The sequence below is a fragment of the Nicotiana sylvestris genome, chromosome 2, assembly GCF_000393655.2.
Source record: "Nicotiana sylvestris chromosome 2, ASM39365v2, whole genome shotgun sequence".
NCBI classification, from domain to species: domain Eukaryota; kingdom Viridiplantae; phylum Streptophyta; class Magnoliopsida; order Solanales; family Solanaceae; genus Nicotiana; species Nicotiana sylvestris.
The window spans coordinates 109,910,990-109,930,705 of NC_091058.1; the positions used below are offsets into that span (position 1 = coordinate 109,910,990).

General features: G+C 38.4%; 1 protein-coding gene across 1 annotated transcript; it reads right to left on the reverse strand.

The window, feature by feature from the left end:
- Positions 1–10,491: 10,491 nt before the first annotated feature.
- LOC104225159 (protein IRX15-LIKE-like) lies at positions 10,492–11,905 on the reverse strand. Its single transcript, XM_009776928.2, has one exon. The coding sequence runs from the start codon at positions 11,597–11,599 to the stop codon at positions 10,673–10,675; it is 927 nt and encodes a 308-aa protein (XP_009775230.1). The 5' UTR covers positions 11,600–11,905; the 3' UTR covers positions 10,492–10,672.
- Between the last annotated feature and the right edge of the window lie 7,811 nt (positions 11,906–19,716).

Here is a 19,716-nt window from a genome sequence, read left to right on the forward strand (position 1 = left end):
CTTTGTTGCAGCTTGGCGAGAGAGACATATGAAGTGTCCTTTCACCCTCGGCAACGAAATCCCTACTCTTGGAGGCTTGGAGAGACCATATTTCATCATTGGCGAGCGCAACATGTACCACATCTCATCTTTGCAGGTTGACAAGGAAGACAACTGGAGTAGGCCGTTCCAACTTCGGCGAGCAAGCACTTAGCGCGTCTCTGCTGCTTTGACTTCATAGCATTTCATGAGTTCATTTAAAAAATCCTATATTGATCTAGGAGTGTCCAAATTGCAATCCGCTTGGTTCTACAGAATCAAAACTCGCACCATAACGACATATCCAAAATTTAGGGCCAAATTCCATTAAGACAAGTCGGAATGAACTTTTTAAGGCGATACACAAGTCTGTCATTTCGGCTTCACAGCACTGCATGATGTCATTTTAATGCACATATCTCAAGCTAGGTACATCTAAATCGCTAGCCGTCTACGCCACTGGAAAGAAGACTCAGAGATAAGGAAATCTCCAAAATATCATGGAAGGATTCCTAGCATATTAGCCGCATCAAAATTGTGAAACTGACCCATCTGTCTGCCGAACTCGCTATTCAGCTTTGTGCACACTCGTGGAAAAAAATTCTTATCTCGACCTACGAGTGTCAGAATCACAATCCATCTATACCATTGGAAAGAAAACTACAATTTCTGCATCCTTGAAGATATCATAGACGAACTCCTTTTGGATTGCCTGCAACAATAGTTTGAAATTGCTCCTAACATCTGTTGCACTCGTGATCCAGCTTTGTGCACTTTTGTAGAAAACTTCATATCTCAAGCTACAGGTGTCGGAATCCCGAAACGTTTACACCATCGGAAATATAAATTCGAGACCTACAACACCTGAAAATATAGCGGTAGAACTCTTTTTAGATTGGTCGTGATACTACTTTGAAGTTGCTCCTGATGTCTGCCTTGTTGCTTTTCAACTTTATGCACTTTCGTCAAAAAAATTAATATCTCGAGCTACGAATCTCCAAATTACGATCCATTTGCACCGTTGAAAAGTAAACTCAGAGACCTGTAAACATATTAATTTCATGGAATAACTCGTTTTGATATGGAAATAGAAAATTCTCAAAGTCCACCTAGCAGCAGTAAACTTTCAGATTTGTGTAGTTACGGCAAAAATAAAATCATATGTTGAGCTAGGAGCCTCCAAATCACAAACGGTTTGTGTTGTTTGACACTAGGTATATGCAGCTACAACATGTGAAAAGTTAGAGGTAGAACAGATTTTAGATGAATTGCAGTGGCTTTTCGAATTTGATCGAGACGTCCGTTGAGCTCACTTTCCAACTTTGTGCACTCCTGCGGAAAATTCCTAGCTTGGGTATGGGTGTCTGGACCATCAACTGCTTAATTCTACGACATTTAGACGTGAAGAAATATAGCCATGCCGAATATCAAGGCTCCATTCTCTCTGAGTTGTCCTATTTTGAGATTGACTCTACATTCTTGCATATAGTAACTTCAAGTACCATGCTTCACAAATCTTATCTCTTGTTTATTCTTTTTGCAGAGTCGCGAAGGATCTCAAAAGGTCAAGATGTCAGACTGAGGTGTCATACAAGATGCGGAATCAACCCTTCAACAACTGTTGCACTTGATTTTTTGATAGTCTTGAAGTTCATCAATGGCGGCTCCTACGTTGATTAAAGGTTTTTTAAGAGAGACGGCTTCTCATATATGGGACCTTCAACCAACACTTGCACAAGAGAAGCAAACTATCATGCTCGAGGCCTAACAACTTATAGGTTTTAAGTTTAAGTTTCAACGATGACAATATTATCTTATGTTATATTTTCAGGACAAACAAAAAAGAAAGAATGAAGATGATTAGCAAGATTTCTACTAGTTTCAAAATAAAGGAAGAAGGAAGAATCAATTATTGCATTAATGATCAATTAAGAAGCAGATTGACTCGTCCTCAATCAAGGAAAGAATGAAGATTCAGTTACAGCAATAATGATCAATTAAGAAGCAGATTGACCCAATCAAGGAAACTCAGATTACCAATCATGGTCACTCTAGTTTTGAAGAACACGCTTACGAATTAATCTCTCCTTGAATTCAGCTGTGACAAGGAAGGTCAGATTCGAATCTGGGCCAGTTAAAGAGCAAAATTCAAAGAGACACCTCTTGGGACAAATCCCTTAATTAAAGATCTTGTGCCTCCAGTTTCAAAATGGACTCAAAGACTCTTTTCTCTTGTATAAGAGGGTTGCTCTCTCAAGAAGAAGATCACGCAACTACAAAAAGTGTATTCCAAATCTGTCTACTTCTTAGTTCAAACACTGTAATTTTGAGTTATCAATGTCTCAAAAGATAGAGAGATCTAGAGTACAAAAGAAAGTTGTGTCAATTTATTAGAACTCAATTGCTGATTCTATACGTTGATGGTAAACACAAAAACCATCAATCTTGTAACTTTATTCAAAGATCTTAAGGGAACCCTTATGACCCAAGGGAACTGGATGTAAGTACCACAATGGTACTGAATCAGTGTAAATCATGTATGTCTTGCTCTTGCTCTTTACTGCTTTTACTCTTTCTGTCTCGTGGTTAGTCAACTAATACCTATATTAGTCGACTAAATTTTAACTAGGCAACAATTCACTCCCCCCCTCTTGTAATTTCAACAACAAGATATGTGGTCAAGAGATCATCACAACTACTGAACGCGAGAGATATACATCGGGAATGGCATCAAATGTGGAGACGTCATACAGAAGAGCATTTAAGACGTGTGAGCAACAAAGCCTAGTTTACGATCATCTTCATGATTTAGGCTTTTGTATAGAAAAATGTCTATTTCCTTTTGTCTATACATTTTTGAATGTATCAACTTTGTACTATTGAAGCAATAAAACATCTTTTATATTTCAACGCAAATTGTCTTCTTTTCCTCATAGATATGTGCCTCTACACTTGGAAGAATTAATGTAATGATCCGATGACGCCAAACTTTTATTTTTTTAAAACTCATGCGATTGAACTTTGAATGAAAGTCTAAGTTGTCTACGTACCTCGGTGAAGAGGATCAAGTCATAACGTAGTTCAGAGGGATGAGTTGTTTTTGTCACTTTTGGCTAAGCTGCCTCTTTCGAGATTTTCAACCTAGCAGACACAATTTTTTTGGTCGTACACAGTTTAGACTCATGCGGGTCAGGAGTGTAGCAATGTGCAGTTTAGGCTCATACATCTAGGAGCGTCATGACTTGCAGTTTACGCTCGTATGTCAAGGAGTGTAGGTAACTTTCATGGGAAGTATTGTTTCAGAAATATTTCATTGATCAGACCAACTCTAAGACCATCCTTATCAACAATTTTATATGTGCCACTTGAATAGGCTTCCTTCACAACATATGGCCCATCCCATTTTGAGGTAAACTTATCACCTATGTGTTTGTTGATGATTATGGGTCGTCAAACAGCTAGGACTAAGTCTCCCACTTGGAATGATCGTGGCCGCACTTTCTTGTTGAAGGCTCTAGCTAGTCGAGCTTGATAGCGCTCCAATTTTTGTTGCGCTTCCAATATTTTCTCATCCAATGCCTCTAACTCTGCTAGGCAAAGTTGAGCATTCTCTTCGAACGTGAGTCCTTCTTGGATTGCGATCTGCAATGATAGAATTTGTTGCTCCAACGGAAGGACTACTTCTACACCATACACCTAAGAGTAAAGAGTTGCTTGTGTAGCAGTTCTGAAGGTAGTCCGGTATGCCCATAAAGCTTCACCAATTTTCTCATGCCAGTCTCTCTTGTTCTTTGCAACAAATTTCTTCAAAAGGTTACCAAACGTCTTGTTAAAAGCTTCAGCAAGGCCATTGGTGGGTGCATTATACATTGAAGACTTATGTTGCTTGAAACCAAATTTCTCGCATAGACTCCTCACAAGCTTGTTGTCAAATGGCGTTCCATTATCAGTGATTATGTATCTTTGTATGCCGCACCTAAAAATAATGTTCGACTTGATAAAATCGGCAACAGTTTCCTTTTTTACTTTCTTGAGTGGAACAACTTCAGCCTATCTAGAGAAGTAGTATGTGGCAGCCAATATATACATCTGTCCCTTTGATGAATTTGGAAGCGGTCCAACGACGTCAAGTCCCCATGCATCAAAAGGCCATGAAGCTACAGCTGTATGAAGAGGCTCCGGAGGTTGGTGGATATAGTTGGCGTGGAATTGACACACTTGACATCTTTTGGCATGTTCCATGCAATCCTTCACCCTTGTCGGCTAGTAGTAGCCTGTCCTCTTGATGCGAAAATGGATCTTAGGACCAGATTGGTGTGCTCCACATGAGCCAGAATGCGCTTCCTCCATCACTTGGTGGGCTTCTTCTTTGTCAAGATATCGCAAGAATAGTCCTTCAAAAGAGCAGCGAAATAATGTCCCCTTGTAGAAGATGAATCGTGGTGCTCTTTGTTTGATGTATGTTCTTTGTCGCGGATCCTCAGGTAACTTTTTATGTTCAAGGTACTCTATCAGTGGTTGCCTCAAATCTTTTTCTTCAATCACTCAAACAGATGTATGATGACTATCATTGATTTGAAGATCAAAAAGTCTAGGAATAACCCATCGATGACACACATATACTTTTGGTTACTCATTCTCTCCCAGTGCCATCGTCGTGGCCAAGTTAGCCAAAGCATCAGCCTTGCGATTTTTTTCTCTTGGGACGTGGTTTAAGAACACTTGGTTGAATCTTTCAAGTAAACCAGAAGCATATTGATGGTATGGCAAGAGATATTCCTTCTTTACCTTGTAACTCCTCAATAGTTTGTTGATGATCAGCTTAGAGTCGCAGTAGATCTCCAAATGTAGAATCTTCATGTCTAATGCCATTTCGAGACCGACGATCAAAGCTTGGTACTCTGCAACATTGTTGGAACATGTTTCACCTAAAACAAAGGAGAATGGCAAGACTTGTCTTTCTGGAGAGATCAACACAACATCTGCCCTCGCACTATTACGACGTGTAGACCCATCAAAGAACATTGTCTATGGTGGAAGTTCTTCAATGAATACAACGTCTTCATCTGGAAACTCATCTGAAAGCTCCCATTCTACCGGAAGAGGGTGACCAAATAGAAAATTGGCTAGTGTCTGTCCTTTCACAGCCTTTTGAGGTGTGTATGTGATCTCATATTGGTTAAACAATATGGACCATCTTGCAAGGCGTCTAGAAAGAATGGGTCGAGTCATCACAAACTTCACGGGATCTTCTCGAGAGATGAGTTTCACTCAACAGTAGGGCTGTGCATTTGGATCGGATATCCGAAATCTGATCCGATCCACTCTATTTTGGATTTTCGGATTGGATACGGATTGTGTTATATGAAATTTCGGATTTTCGGATTGGATTCGGATTGGTATGATTTTAATCCGATCCGATCCGATATCCGAAATTATATGTACCTATATAAATACACACTAAAATTTTAGGGTTATGCTTATTCATTTTTCACACACCCCCTCACTCACTTAGATTTTTCCGCCTCTCTTGCACCTCTCTTCTCTTCAGTGAAGACTAAAAGAGTCTCAATGACTCAAACTTCCGATTTTACTTTGATTTTATGTCTCTTTCTTCCGCCTCTCTTCTCTTCTCTTCTGTCTTTTATGTCTATTTTATGTTCTATTCTTCAACTTTTGATTTTATTTTGATTTTTTTTGTTTTGGTAGATGGAGATGAGATAGAGACATCGAATGAACTTTAAATTGTTGAAAATTTTTGTGACAATCCGATCCGACAATCCGAAAAATTATCCGATCCAAAGTTTAAAATCCGATCCAATCCAATGTTAATTCGGATCGGATTCGGATTGCCCTTTTCGGAATCCGAAATCCGAAATCCGAATCCGAAATAGGCTAAATCCGATCCAATCCGATCCGTGCACAGCCCTACTCAACAGGCGTATAGTTCAACTCAGCTCCTATTAGAGTTCGACTGAGGTAGTACAAGGCTTGTTCCTTTCCTTTCTCATTCTCTTGAGCAAGTAGTGCTCCAAGTGAACATTTATGTTCCACGATTTAGAATATCAATGGCTTCCCAAGCATTGGCACCCCTAACATAGGTGGATTCAGCAAGTATCTTTTGATGCTTTCAAAAGCATTTTGACATGACTGATCCAAATGAAAAGGGATATCCTTGGAGATGAACTTACGGATGAAAATAAACTGCAACAAAAATAATATGAAGAAAAAGAGATTTTATTGATGAATATTTGTACAATTCTTTATATCCCTTGATTCTCCTCTATGAAATTCTCCGTGATTCGAAGGCTTGAGAAACGTCTTTCTCGAATGTAGGACAATGTAGACCTCCTTGTGATGTATTTAATCGCCAAGAACGTCGAGCAGTACTTTGTTGTTTCGGGTTGATCTCCGGAAAGAACTCCGTCGACCACTCCTTTGTAGAAGAACTTTGCACTTGATGATTGATCTCTCTGTTTGCGAATGTCTTCACCAATTGCGGAATACTCTTCTCCAACTCTGAATCTCCCTAGAGAGTTTTGTAACCCCTCTATTTATAATGGTAGAGGATGGATAGTCCAGCTACATATGAACTCTATTGCTTGATTCTGATTGGTTCATGTAAGTCATCAAACTTATCACATAAGCTATGTGATAAGCTTGTTTGTGATTGGCCAAGATATGTCATTTTAGACACGTGGCAACTCTTTATTGGTTACCGTTTTAGACTGGGATTGCCACATCATTTCACACATGGCGTCATCTTGTTGGCTTTGAGTTTGACTGGATATGCCATGTCACTTAACACGTGGCATGAGTCTGGGTCTTAAGATGAAATGGATCTTGGGCTTGAAAATAATAAAACGGGCTAATTTAATTTGTAAAGTCCAAATTAATTATTTAACCCAATTGAATTTAATTCAAATTTTATATGAATTAGACCCAATAAATTTTATATGTCTATAAATGCCCCTACTTCAAGATATGGCATGGTGCAGACTTTTCGAACCTTGAAGACATGTTTTGGAGTATCTGTGACCCGGAAGACGATGCACGATTTTTGTTGGCCTTCCATGTAATCCAAGTCGTTGCTAGAACTTGTAGCTGGTCTTTACTTTCTTCAAATGTAGCTTGAGTAAAAAAAATTATATATTCTCCAAGTCGTGTATGATTTCTCGACAAATATCCTTATTATCCAAACAGTAGGCTTTGAATAATATCTAGCAAGAGGCATCATATTCCAAAGTTTAGTACCTAAATTTGACTAAAACGAAAGACTTGCATGAATTTTGTATAATTGTATAAGGTCATACAATAATGCTTTTTTTTGCAAATAAGTTCAAAGAGCCACTAAAACTTTGTAGGATATACCACGTGGATAATGAGACTTTAATTCCTCAATTGTATTGAAATTAGTATTTCAACAGATAAAGATTTCTAGCAAAAGTAGAATTCTTCACATCTATTCACGGCAAACTCCATCTAGGTCTCTAAGTGCTTGACTGACTCGTCCCTCTATAAAAGTAGCTCACGTAGTGATTAAGCTTTTCAGCGGTAGTCATGGCTGTCAGCTTGGCTTTAGCATAGTTATCGTTATCACCTTTTCGGCCAACGTGACCATATCCAGTAGCTGAGAATTGTAACCAATGCACAACATCAAAATTCTTGTATGATAAGACTGTAACTTTAGGAAACCCTCAGACATGTGCAACACGAATTGCTTGGTTAGATTCCAAGCGTCACCGCGCGGTTCAGGCAGCTTTGAAATTGCGTAGGCGTTGATTGCTTCGATATGTTTACTCAATTGATAAAAGCGTCTTGTCCAACCTTGAAGCTCGAGTTGAAGATGCGCAGGCACAAATAGTCTTATAGCTTCAGCAACAAATGGGTCCATGAGGACTTGCTCTTCGTCTCTTAAATCTCGCGTAAGAATGTCGCCGATCTTGATGAGACATGTGCACTCTCTTTCCTAAACTGATGATCCATCTTGCTATGTCGCGGTGATATAGTGATTAAGTGCTAAATAGCTCCTTTATAATCTGCTCAAATCTAATGATAACGATCCCTAACATGCAATAATGCTGGAATATGTGGCGGTAGAAAAAACAGCAACGCCGCAGTAAGCCTCGTTGAAATGACACTAAATTCACCATGACGAGTTGGAGCGCTATTTCTTTGGCATCTCTATTATCCATGATGAATTGAAGCATCGTGCCATTGACACCGTGAAATTCATATTTTTCTTGTTCTTCTTTTTTTGCAAATTTATGGAGGAGTGTAAATGGTCTTGACATCCCTAGGAAGATGCATTGCTAGCGAACCACTCGTCTCTTTGTTGCGGCTTGGCGAGAGAGACATATGAAGTGTCCTTTCACCCTCGGTGACGAAATCCCTGCTTTTGGAGGCTTGGAGAGACCATATTTCATCATTGGCGAGCGCAACGTGTACCACATCTCATCTTTATAGGTTGATGAGGAAGACAACTGGAGTAGGCAAAAGTTACTTCAGCTAAGATGGGTTGGATCAATATGGGCTAAAATTCGGGTCATAACCCAACTCGCCTAACTCTTATTAAGCTCTAATTAATATGTGTTGTGTTTCTTATAAATTGTATAATTATTAAATAATTTTTTTCTTTTCTTATGGTCATATATAACATATCACAAAAAAATTATTTCTAAGATATTTTGACAAAGTTACTCATGGATCAATTTGAGTTAAGAATTAGCCCAGCTTTAAATGGGTTGGGTTAAGATGAGCTAAGTTCAATAAATGAGCGGGTCAATAACCAGCCCAAACTCGGGCTGGTTGGATGGGTTATTTGGGCTTGGGCCAAATTTGACAGCCCTAAGTTCTTTATAAGAATATTATTGCAAATTCTAAACACTATACTGAGGTTTAGGGGTTTTAAATGGGGGAATTGGGCCGATTTTTGACGGGTCAAAATGAGTTTAGTCAATAATTGGGCGGGTCAAATTACTGTCCAAAAGTTACTTGGGCTAAGATGGGCTGGGTCAAGATGGGCTAAATTACTTAATATGTGTTGTTTTCTTATGAATTGTATAATTACTAAATAAGACTTCTTTTCCTTTTGTTATGGTCATATATAACATATCAAACAAAAAAATATATTTCTAGGATATTTTGACAAAGTTATTCATGGATCAATTTGGGATAAAAATCAACCCAACTTTAAATGGATTGAGTTCAATAAATAAGCGGGTCAATAACTAGCCCAACCTTGAGTGGGTTGGATGGGTCATTTGGGCTTGCGCCAAATTTGACATCCTTACTAATAGCCTATTTGGCCAAGTTTTTTTTTTTTTTGGGCCATAAGTGCTTTTTTGGGTCAAAAGTGCTTTTGGCAAAAAATTGAGGTGTTTGGCCAAGCTATTAGAAGAAGAAAAAAGTACTTTTGAGGAGAAACAAAAACAGTTTTTGAGAAGCAAAAAAAAAAATTGTTTCTCTCAAAAAGCACTTTTCTAATAAGCACTTTTGAGAAAAATACAATTAGAAGCAATTTTCAATAACTTGGCCAAACACTAATTACTGCTCAAAAGTACTTTTTAAATTAATTATCCAAACACAAACTGCTTCTCATCAAAAATATTTTCAAAAAAATATTTTTGAGAAAAACACTTCTTAAAATAAGTTAATTCTAGAAGTTTGGCCAAAGAGGCTATAAGGTTCTTGCAACCAGATAGGACGAAGATGGAAAAATTTATTTTGTGTCTCATACAACTGACATTAGTTGTATGAGACAACTTTTTGTCTCACAGTTTTGTGGATTCAAATTTCTGTGGACCCAGAAATGTAAGAATGGAGTCCACAAATTTGTGAGACAAAAAGGAGTCTCATATAACTAGTGTAAGTTGCACGAGACACAAAATAAAACTTGTCGAAGAAGATGTAGCGGATTTGAATGACGGAATCTTTTTGCGCATGTTCCTGAATTACATAATGCATTACAATTTACATATTCACTTATTAAATCCTTTTCGTACACAAAGCTTTTATTGTCTCGATTAGTGATTGATGATCCTGGTCGTTTGGACAACCATCTCGCCTACCTATGAAACAGTAATGAGTCAACATATTGTACAACCACTCGAGTATTTTTTACATTGAAAGGTCTTATATACAGTATGTACTAAGGAGTGAGGGTTTTCAGCATACAAATTCTCTAATGAGGTTTTTTAACGTATTTCGATAGGTAAGAGATATAAGCACAAACTGGTTAGATGATGCAAAGGAAGAAAAGCCCATACCATATGCTTTCGAGCTATTTTCCTGCAAAAGGCAGATCTAAGGGCAATCATGAAAGGATGCCTAAAAGTAAAAAAGCTTTTTACTCAAAAACGTTTTTTTTTTGTGTGCATATTTTATTGCTCTTTATCAATTTTCTGTTTGTTCTTCAATTTGTTTTTGCTGAAGCTGCATCATCACGAGGAGAACGATTTTCCAAATCTGTAGTTTGACAAAACAGTTGCCTTTTTCATTCAAGGAAGAATACATTTGACAATACCAAAAGAGAAGTTATTTTTACACCGGCCCCCTCCTTCCCCCTAGCATAACAACTCAAAAAATTTGCAACATCTTTAAATAAATGACACAGAAAATGAAAGTGATGATATATCACAATTACAACCATACGCTAAGAAGAGGAATTCGCCATTGTCGAGTTATGGTTGCGACAGAATTGAAAGCTGTTAGCATCCATTCTTTCCAACACAAAATGCCCCAACATGTCCTTTGACTTCACCAAATTCTCTTTACATAAGAACTCATCGCTTGTAATTCTATCCACTTGCTGATTAAAATCATGCACAAAAACATGTGTCTTTGGATTGCCACCTTTCTTGCTCCGCGCCAAAACACTAGCAGTAAAAATAGCTGACATTCGACCAGGTGCCTCAGGCCAATACCCTCTTGGACCATCAACCAAAATAACATCCCACTCCACCTCATAAAATTGATTAGGCAAGTCATTTAGCCCGAGTTTGCACTCTGAAAACAACAAATTCTGCACTGGTCTGCATTCGTTTCGCACTTGTTCCTTAACTCCTGCAATCAATTCCTTCATTTCACTCAATTTGGTCGTGTACTGCACGTCATAAGCTTCAATTTCTGGATATTTTTCCTCTATGTAAGCTGCATAATAACGATTTTCGTCAATAAAAACTGTTCGGCCATTGTGATTCAGGGCTTTCCAGAGACGGGTCTCGTGGGTAAGTCCAAAAACAAGTAAATTGCAAGGTTGAGAACATTTTTGTAGAACATCAGCAATATATTTCATATCTGTATAAGACATGTGTTCTGTATTGTTAGAATTTGAAGCGTAATGGACAAGGGCCATAGCCACAGCCTTAGACAATGGTGGGGTACTTGAACTAGTAATTGTAGATGCAGTAACTACAGACGCCGTGATTTTAGATTCTCTTGTGTAAATCACAGTAAGAAGAGAAGCAAGTGTCAAGAATGAAACAAAAGCTAAAGCCCAAAAACGATTGGAGCTTCCTTGTTTTTGGATATAAGGGTGAAGAAGTATTAGCTTTGTACTACTTCCAAGACTATTCTTCATCTTTGTGTTTGTAAGATTTCCCTTTTTGTAAAGATGGATTTGGAAATTGGAATGAGCTCTGAGAGAAATGGAAGCTGAGATTTAAAGTAGGATAGACATGAATTGGCAGATGGTGAAGATTAATACTAATCATGACATTACAATCCTACCAATATTTGATTAAGTAAAGCAAGGTCTCGTTGGCAAAGAAGAAGTTGACCATCTGGCTGTGATTGGCTAACTCAAGCTATGTCTAACCACCTCATTTTTTTTTTCTTGCTAAAAATGGTTTCACATTGAAAATGGAGTAGTTGGAGGGAAGGTATTTGGTAAGGTGGTAGCGACTCAGTAACTAATTTACAAGCAGGAAGTCGCTTTTCCTTACTCATTCCATCTTCATTTCTCACGTAACCTCTACTTAATAAACACACCATTTTACTCTTGGGAGCAGACGAGTCAGCTGCCAGCAGATTCCATTTCCGCAACATAATAAATACATTAAAATACCTTCACATGTATTATACAAAATTAAAGTTAGTTGATGACATATACTTAGTTTTTAAAAAGGATCTAATTTGTTGCAACTTCCGCTCTTTAATTATTGAACATTAAACTGAAGTTCTGAATGCAAGGTGCCAACTATAATATTAGTTCAGTTAGAACAATCAACTAAAGTTGAAAATTCTCTAAATTTAGTACAGGCCATTTGATACGGAGTTTAATTGAAAATTTTATTGTCAGAGTCCTAAGGTTCAAAGTAAAATTTAATGAGTCCCTGTTGCCCCACTATGACACAGTGCAAAAGGGTTCAATTTCCATAAAACGTATGACAATGCAACTTATCTAGAACCTCTTATATTGAAGTTGGGGCAGTTTGGGTAAGAATTCAAAAACGGTTAAAATGACGTATTGAAGCCTTAAATATTACTTTTCTGAATTGTCTCTGTCATCTATGAATTTCCGAACGTTAGCAAATTAATGTAGTAATAACTTCTAGTATATGGCAAGACCAAATGTTGGGGCCTTGTTCAGAACCAATTATCATTGTGGGCCTTGTGATGTCATCGATATTGAATCGAACCCTTTACAGTTTTGGGCCCGGGTCATGGAAATTCAGCCTCAGCCTTGTCATGAGTAATTGTCTGGAGATCCTTGACCAACACTGTAATTCGTTATGGATTCAAAAATTTAAGTCAAGTTTTTCTTTAGCGAGCAAATGATGACTAATCGCCCCTTTCCACAAGAGTTGCTGCCATAATTGCTAATAAAGCGAGGAAGTGGTGATGGCTAAAAATCAGTGTCATATTGAGCACTCAATTTGTGATTTGTTTTGTATAGCCGCAGAGGAATTATTGGCAATTAGAAGTTGCTCAATTGCATTAAAAAAGGTAAAGCATTCTCTTTAGCTTTGTAAATTGGCCCACAGTAGAGGAGAAATGACAAGTCTAGAGGTAAAGGAACTTTATCGTGTCTCAATACATTTGTGAGGGATTAGCATCGTCTTTTGATGAAATAAAAGACTCTACTTTTGGGAAAAGAAGGATCAAGGGTGGCAAACTTTGGTTGACGCCTTTGAAGTTGAAAGTTGAAATTATGGACTTTAAGAAAAGAAGGAAATATGCCATTTTCATCTGTGGTCTCCAATTCTGGCAAAGAAGCTAAACAAGACAAAGAGAAAAGAAAATGAACAGCATAACGATATAAGACCACTACAAGGCCCTGCCGGTTTTCGCTTAATTGGGAACTCAATCTGAATCATTCAACTCTTACTGTATTTATTTATTTTCACCACCGGCTACTGTAGTCATAGTGTGCTTTACCATACAAATTATTCCTAAATATTGTATAAATTAAATATTTCTCTAATATTTTGGTTCAAAAATTTTAGTTTTAAGAAACAGTTTTGTACACTTTTTGAAAAAAACTCGAGTGTGCGGAGCGTAATCACTTACCTCAGAAAATCACGTCATGATTGTCTTAAATGGATGTGCTCCTAGTCAAAAAGGCATATAGTAGTGCCAGGTCCATTAATTTTTACCCTTCCAACCCTAGACTATTAAACTAATAAGAGTTATATCGTCTAACTTCATTCAAAAATGGAACTTGAATTTTTATAGAATCAAATTCTAAAATCATGTTGAATTGTATCGAATCCATTTTCTATTTTAAAGCAAACAGTTGCCTTGACCTTAAGTAACTACAGTTAGGAGGATTCATCCAATAGCTTAATGACTTGCTTGGGTCATCTAAGAGGTAAGGCCTCCTCCGATCGACCCTAACTTTCATTATTGAGCTAAAAGAGTTCCCTAGCCCTTCAAGTTTACACGTTGATCCCTCTATGATGGCATTCTTCTTCCTCTCCACCAAAATGTGATTTTTTTTACTCAAAATACGCAAATAAATATTAAAAAAAAAGTTACCAAACTATATATAACGCCACAAAAAGTGGCGCTATACAGTAACGGTAACTGCACCGTTACTGTATAGCGCCACTTTTTGTGGCGTTATATATAGTAAACCTCACACATCTTACATAGCGCCACTATTAGTGGCGCTATACCCCAAAATCTCATCTTACATAGCGCCACTATTAATGGCGCTATACCCCTTATTAAAAATCCTTCCGTCTTCTTCTTCTTCGTTTCATCTCCATTATTTTACTCCCTTTTGGTCCCCCTCCCCCCCCGATTCTGCCCCATTTTTTAAAAAAAAAAAAAAAAATGGGTCCACCCGGCACATAAAAGTTGAAGATTGGTGGTCCCACTGTCGAGTAGAGCTTCGTGTTATTGTGGATTCACTCTTCCGGAGTCAAAATTTAGATCTATTTACATTCCGAAAATTCTAAATCGAGGTATTTCGATTTATTTTAAGTTGAAACTTTTATAACAATGCATATTACTTGATTTGTATGTGTTCTATTTCGGTTTGTGTTCATTTTTTCCGAAACTAGCATGTTAAATTTTATCCGGATTTAATTTTAGTGTTGTATAAAAATATGTAAATTAGTCTAAAAATGTGTTTGTTAATATCCTCATGTATATTTATGTGTTTTTATGCCGTTTAGTTTAGATTATTTTTTAGCGTAGTAAAGTGTAGACCTTTTTAGTGTAGTAAAACGTAGACCCTTTTAGCGTAGTAAAATTTAGAGCCTTGTAACGTAGTATTGTGTAGTATTTTAGCTTAGAATTCATTTTGTTTAATTATCTTATATTCTAGTACGAAACCCATAATTATAAAAATTATATATATATATATATATATATATATATATATATAATTTTTACAATTAATTTATTAAAAAATATGAATAAAAATTATTAAAAAAAACATAAAATTATTAATGATAGTTTGGTACCACTGGGCCTCAGAAAATCTAGCACGAAACTCATAAGTATATATATAATTTTTACAATATAAAAAATTTATATATATAATTTTTACAATTAAGTTATTAAAAAATATGAATAAAAATTATTAAAAAAATATAAAATTATTAATGATAGTTTGGTACCACTAGGCCTCAGAAAATCTAGCACGAAACCCGTAAGTATATATATAATTTTTACAATTAAGTTATTAAAAAATATGAATTTAAATTTTAAAAAAACACATAATTATTAATGATAGTTATTAAAAATTATGAATTTACAGTTGACGACATGGATGCACCTATACATCCCGGCCCTCGGACGTCGGAGCTACTACCCCTACAGCCCCAGCATAGATCCGAGCATATATGGGGGAGAGTTGCTTACGCAGACTTTTCGGGGCAGGAGAGTGGATTTATTTTGGGAGTTTTTGACTCCTCCCCGCGTTCTACATCCCCGTGTGGTCCATCACCTGGAGGAAATGAGATTATATAGGATCATTAGCATTGGCCGGATACAGCTCGACTATGCTTTGATCACGGCGTTGATTGAGCGGTGGTGACCGGAGACGCACACTTTCCATCTGCCCATCGGCGAAGCCACCATCACACTCCAGGACGTCGAGATTTTATATGGCCTGTCCACTGATGGCTTGCCAGTTTTACTGCCTGGGAATATGAGATATTTTAATCGGGATTCATATATGGATATGCTGCACAGGCTCACGGGCTTCAGGTCCGAGGACCCAGATGTAGCAATTGGGAGCAGTCGTATGCAGTTGGTCCACCTTAGAGACCAATTGGTACAGATCCACGATACTATCACCGACGACTCAGCGGAAGTGGATGTGGAGCAATATACGAGGCTGTTGTTGCTCCTTCTATTTGGGGGGGGGTCTTGTTCCCGAACACTTCGGGGAACCTAGTGAGCCTCCGTTTTCTGCATCATATTGCGGACTTCGATGATACAGTCAACTACAGCTGGGTGGTGCTGTCCTATTATTTTTGTACAGGCAGATGTGTCGGGCATCCATGGGCACACAGAGAGACGTTTCTGGCTTTCTTCCACTTCTACAGGTGACAACTTATTCAAATAATATGTCCTTTAGTTACAATTCTACCTAGTTATAGTTCATTTTTACGTCAACTTTGTATGTTAGGTTTGGGCGTGGGAGCAATTTCTGCAGCTTCGGCCACCTCTACCACAGCTACCGGCTAATGTACATATTTCTGATCTCCCTCTAGCTTGTAGATGGGTATTGCGTCGTAGACTTGCACGAGAGTATCATGGCCATCATAATCTCCCCTTCTGTAGGGATGTGTTGGATTTTCTGGAGGACGCACAGGTGAATATCTAACTAAACTTACCAATTATTGTTTAACTAGGTGTTGCGCATACTAACAGTTTGTGTTATTATTTGATAGTTCATCTGGACGCCGTACAGCGAAGAGCTGATAGGTACCCTGCCAACGTATTGCACGCACGGCCGCCATATTTGGAGGGCTTACGTCCCTATCACGTGCCTCTATATTGTCGAGTATCATGCCTCAGAGCGAGTATTTTGTCGGTTTGGATTTCCGCAGCCTATACCGACTCGGCCTGCATGGGATCCTTTATATTATGAGAGGGATGATCGGATGAGGGTGGACGACACATTTATTGATTGGTTGGCAGCACAGTTGGGTATTTGGGACAGCCGAGGGGACTTGACCCCAGCTCCGCAACACTTTCCTATCGAAGTTTATATGGCATGGTACCGCACTGTTTCCCGACTTTTTATCGGGAACCCAGTTCATCAGGTAGATGGTCGGTACGTCTCATACGTCGGGAGACATGAGGCTCTGGTATGTTTTCTGTTATTATCAATTACATTAATAGTAATTTCGAGTCAAATACATAGTTTATATTAAAAAATTTTGTGCAGGCGATTGGATTGCATACCGTATATCTTATGGGGCAACACACACATAATAAATAGGTAAAATGGGAAAGTACAAATCATAATTAACAAACAAGAAAATTTTATTTCATAAATACTTAAACCGTATACATAACAACTAATTATTACAACATGAACTCATGGGTAGTTAGGTACAATAGAAGAACACCCGCCCTGAGCTTGATTACTGTTGCCACCCAAAGGACATTTTCTACGGTCGTGTCCTGTTTGCGAGCATATACCACATTTGCGCACATATACGGTATCACTAACATCCATTTGGTTCTGTATACGCGTTCTCTTCTGCACCTGTCTTTTACGCAAATAGGACTTGTTACACACCATTTTAAATGGTTCTGGGGGCCAGTAATGCTCAGCACCCACTGGCTACAACTGACCACTATATGTGTTTAGGTATTTGGAAACACTATATTATTGATCAATATAGTTGGTCTCCGCATAACCAACACGTTGAAAACACTTGATGGCATGTGAACAAGGCATGTGGTAGATTGACCATTTCCCACATGAGCATAACCTTGTAGATTCATTTACAGTATGTACATTATTACCCCGATTATTATGGATAGCGGTGCGAACTTCAAAAATACCTCGTTGGTTATCATATTGCAAAAAGGAATGCCAATGTGCTCGCCGTCTGTATTTCTCTTATCTCTTCATAGGCACTGGCATAAATTCAACACCCCTTTCCATCAATTCCGTTGCAGCTGCAGACCGTTGTACAAACCTCTCCGCCATCTGCTTGAACGACATACGCACCATGGCTGTGACGGGCAATCCTCTTGCCGACTTTAATAACCCGTTGAAGGATTCTGACACGTTTGTAGTAAGAATTCCCCAGCGTCTGCCACCATCTGCATGCAACGTCCACTTTTCAGGATCATGTCGCATTAACCAACGATATGCTGCATCGTCTTCTTGCCTGATAGAATCCATATGCCTCCGGAATTTATGTTGTTGGTGGTCTGTTGCTGCCATCCACATCAAATCATGTAGATCCTTTTTGGGATGTGCCTTCTTGAAATTGGCCTTAAAGTGCCTCACACAGTAACGGTGGTATGCATAAGGTTCTTGCCAGGCAGGAAGGTTCTCCACAGAACTTAATATACCCCCGTACCGATCAGATATTAGACAAATACCTTAACGCTATTTGACAACGTGCTCTTTCAGGTGGTTCAAAAACATTGTCCACGTCTCTGTGCTTTCATTGGCACAAATAGCAAAGGCTAGAGGAAATATCTGTCCATTAGCATCCACTACCACAACTATCAATAGCTTGATATCGTACTTTCCATAGACATGAGTTCCGTCTATGGATATTACGGGCCGGCAATATGGAAAACCATCAATTGCTGGCTTAAACGCCCAGAACACGTAATTGAATATATATTCTGGTTTACCCGGACTCCGCTCAAGCTTCCATTCAACAACTGTTCCGGGGTTAAAGTGTTGCAGTGCATCCATGTACCTAGGTAGATCCGCAAATGACTTATCCCAGTTACCATAGACTATTTCAAACGCTCTTTTGCGCCAAAGATATGCCTTTCTTTTAGTAATTGTGTGGCCATATTCCTGGTGGACTGCTGTAATACACTCTTTGATTTTATACCTTATGGACGCTTCGATGTGCGGAATAAGTACAAGAGATATCAAGTCAATATCCAAGTTGAAGTGATTCCCGTTGAAAGTGTCCATTTCGTATGTGTGGGTGGGAATGTATTTACCCACTTTCCACATACATGTCTTCTTCTTCGACGCACGCAACATCCAATTACATGGCCAAAACCACCTGTGGCAAATAGCCTTGTATACCGTCGGACTTGACTCCGATACCTGCATCTCACGACACTCTTTAACATTGTGCATTTTACAAGCCTTGCTTACGCGTGCTTTATCAGGAAAAAGCATCCCCTTTGCAAGCACCGTTGGTCTAGACTCATCCCACATTGCTGTCCGGATTTCATCAAAATCCCTTGTGAGAGCTTCCACATCCGGCTCGGCTGGCAAGTTATCAATATAAGGAATCTCCCTTGAATGAAACGGCACTTCAGACTCGTACACTTTTCGTCTATGGGGGCTCTCTTCAAATCGGGTCCTTCCTCCTCGTCCTCTTCATCACCATCCTCACGAGCAAATGGTGTCTCGTCTCCCAATTCATCGGCATTGTTATCGTAATCGCTGTTCTCTTCCTCACTCTGTGCATCTGCCAGATCTTGATGTAATACGTCGTTTTCGGGCAATTGAGTGAGTACGGGTAGTTCAACTTGCTCGTTTTCACTGCACATTTCAACAAAAATATAAGCTACTAAATTAATAAATGCTTTATATATGGCTATATCATTTCACTTACAAGTCGTAATGTGATGACATTCCATTATGGACGTTTTCAGTTAGGTGATGACTACTGGATGGGCCACTTGTAAAATTCATATCCGGCTGGTACCCCCTATTAAATAAATGAGCATTAAAATTAATTCAATATGCCAAAAATATACATAATTAACACAAATGAAAATTGAAGTTTACCACTCTTCTTGTGAATTATGGAAAACAGGGTATAAATTATTTTCTCGCTGCTCATTCGCCGACGGTGATAAATTTAAATCAAGAAAAAATCTTTCATCTGGAACATGTCCGGCAAAAACTGATCCAGAATAACCACCCGATGACTGGGGGTTATCTCTACTACGCACAACCTCATTTTTTGGAACGTCTTCGACCTTCACGTACATCTCCAACATTGTGATTACAAGAAATTCCCGGCATTCGTCCGGAGTCCTCAAGAAATCACTCAAAGTGTCATCATCGTC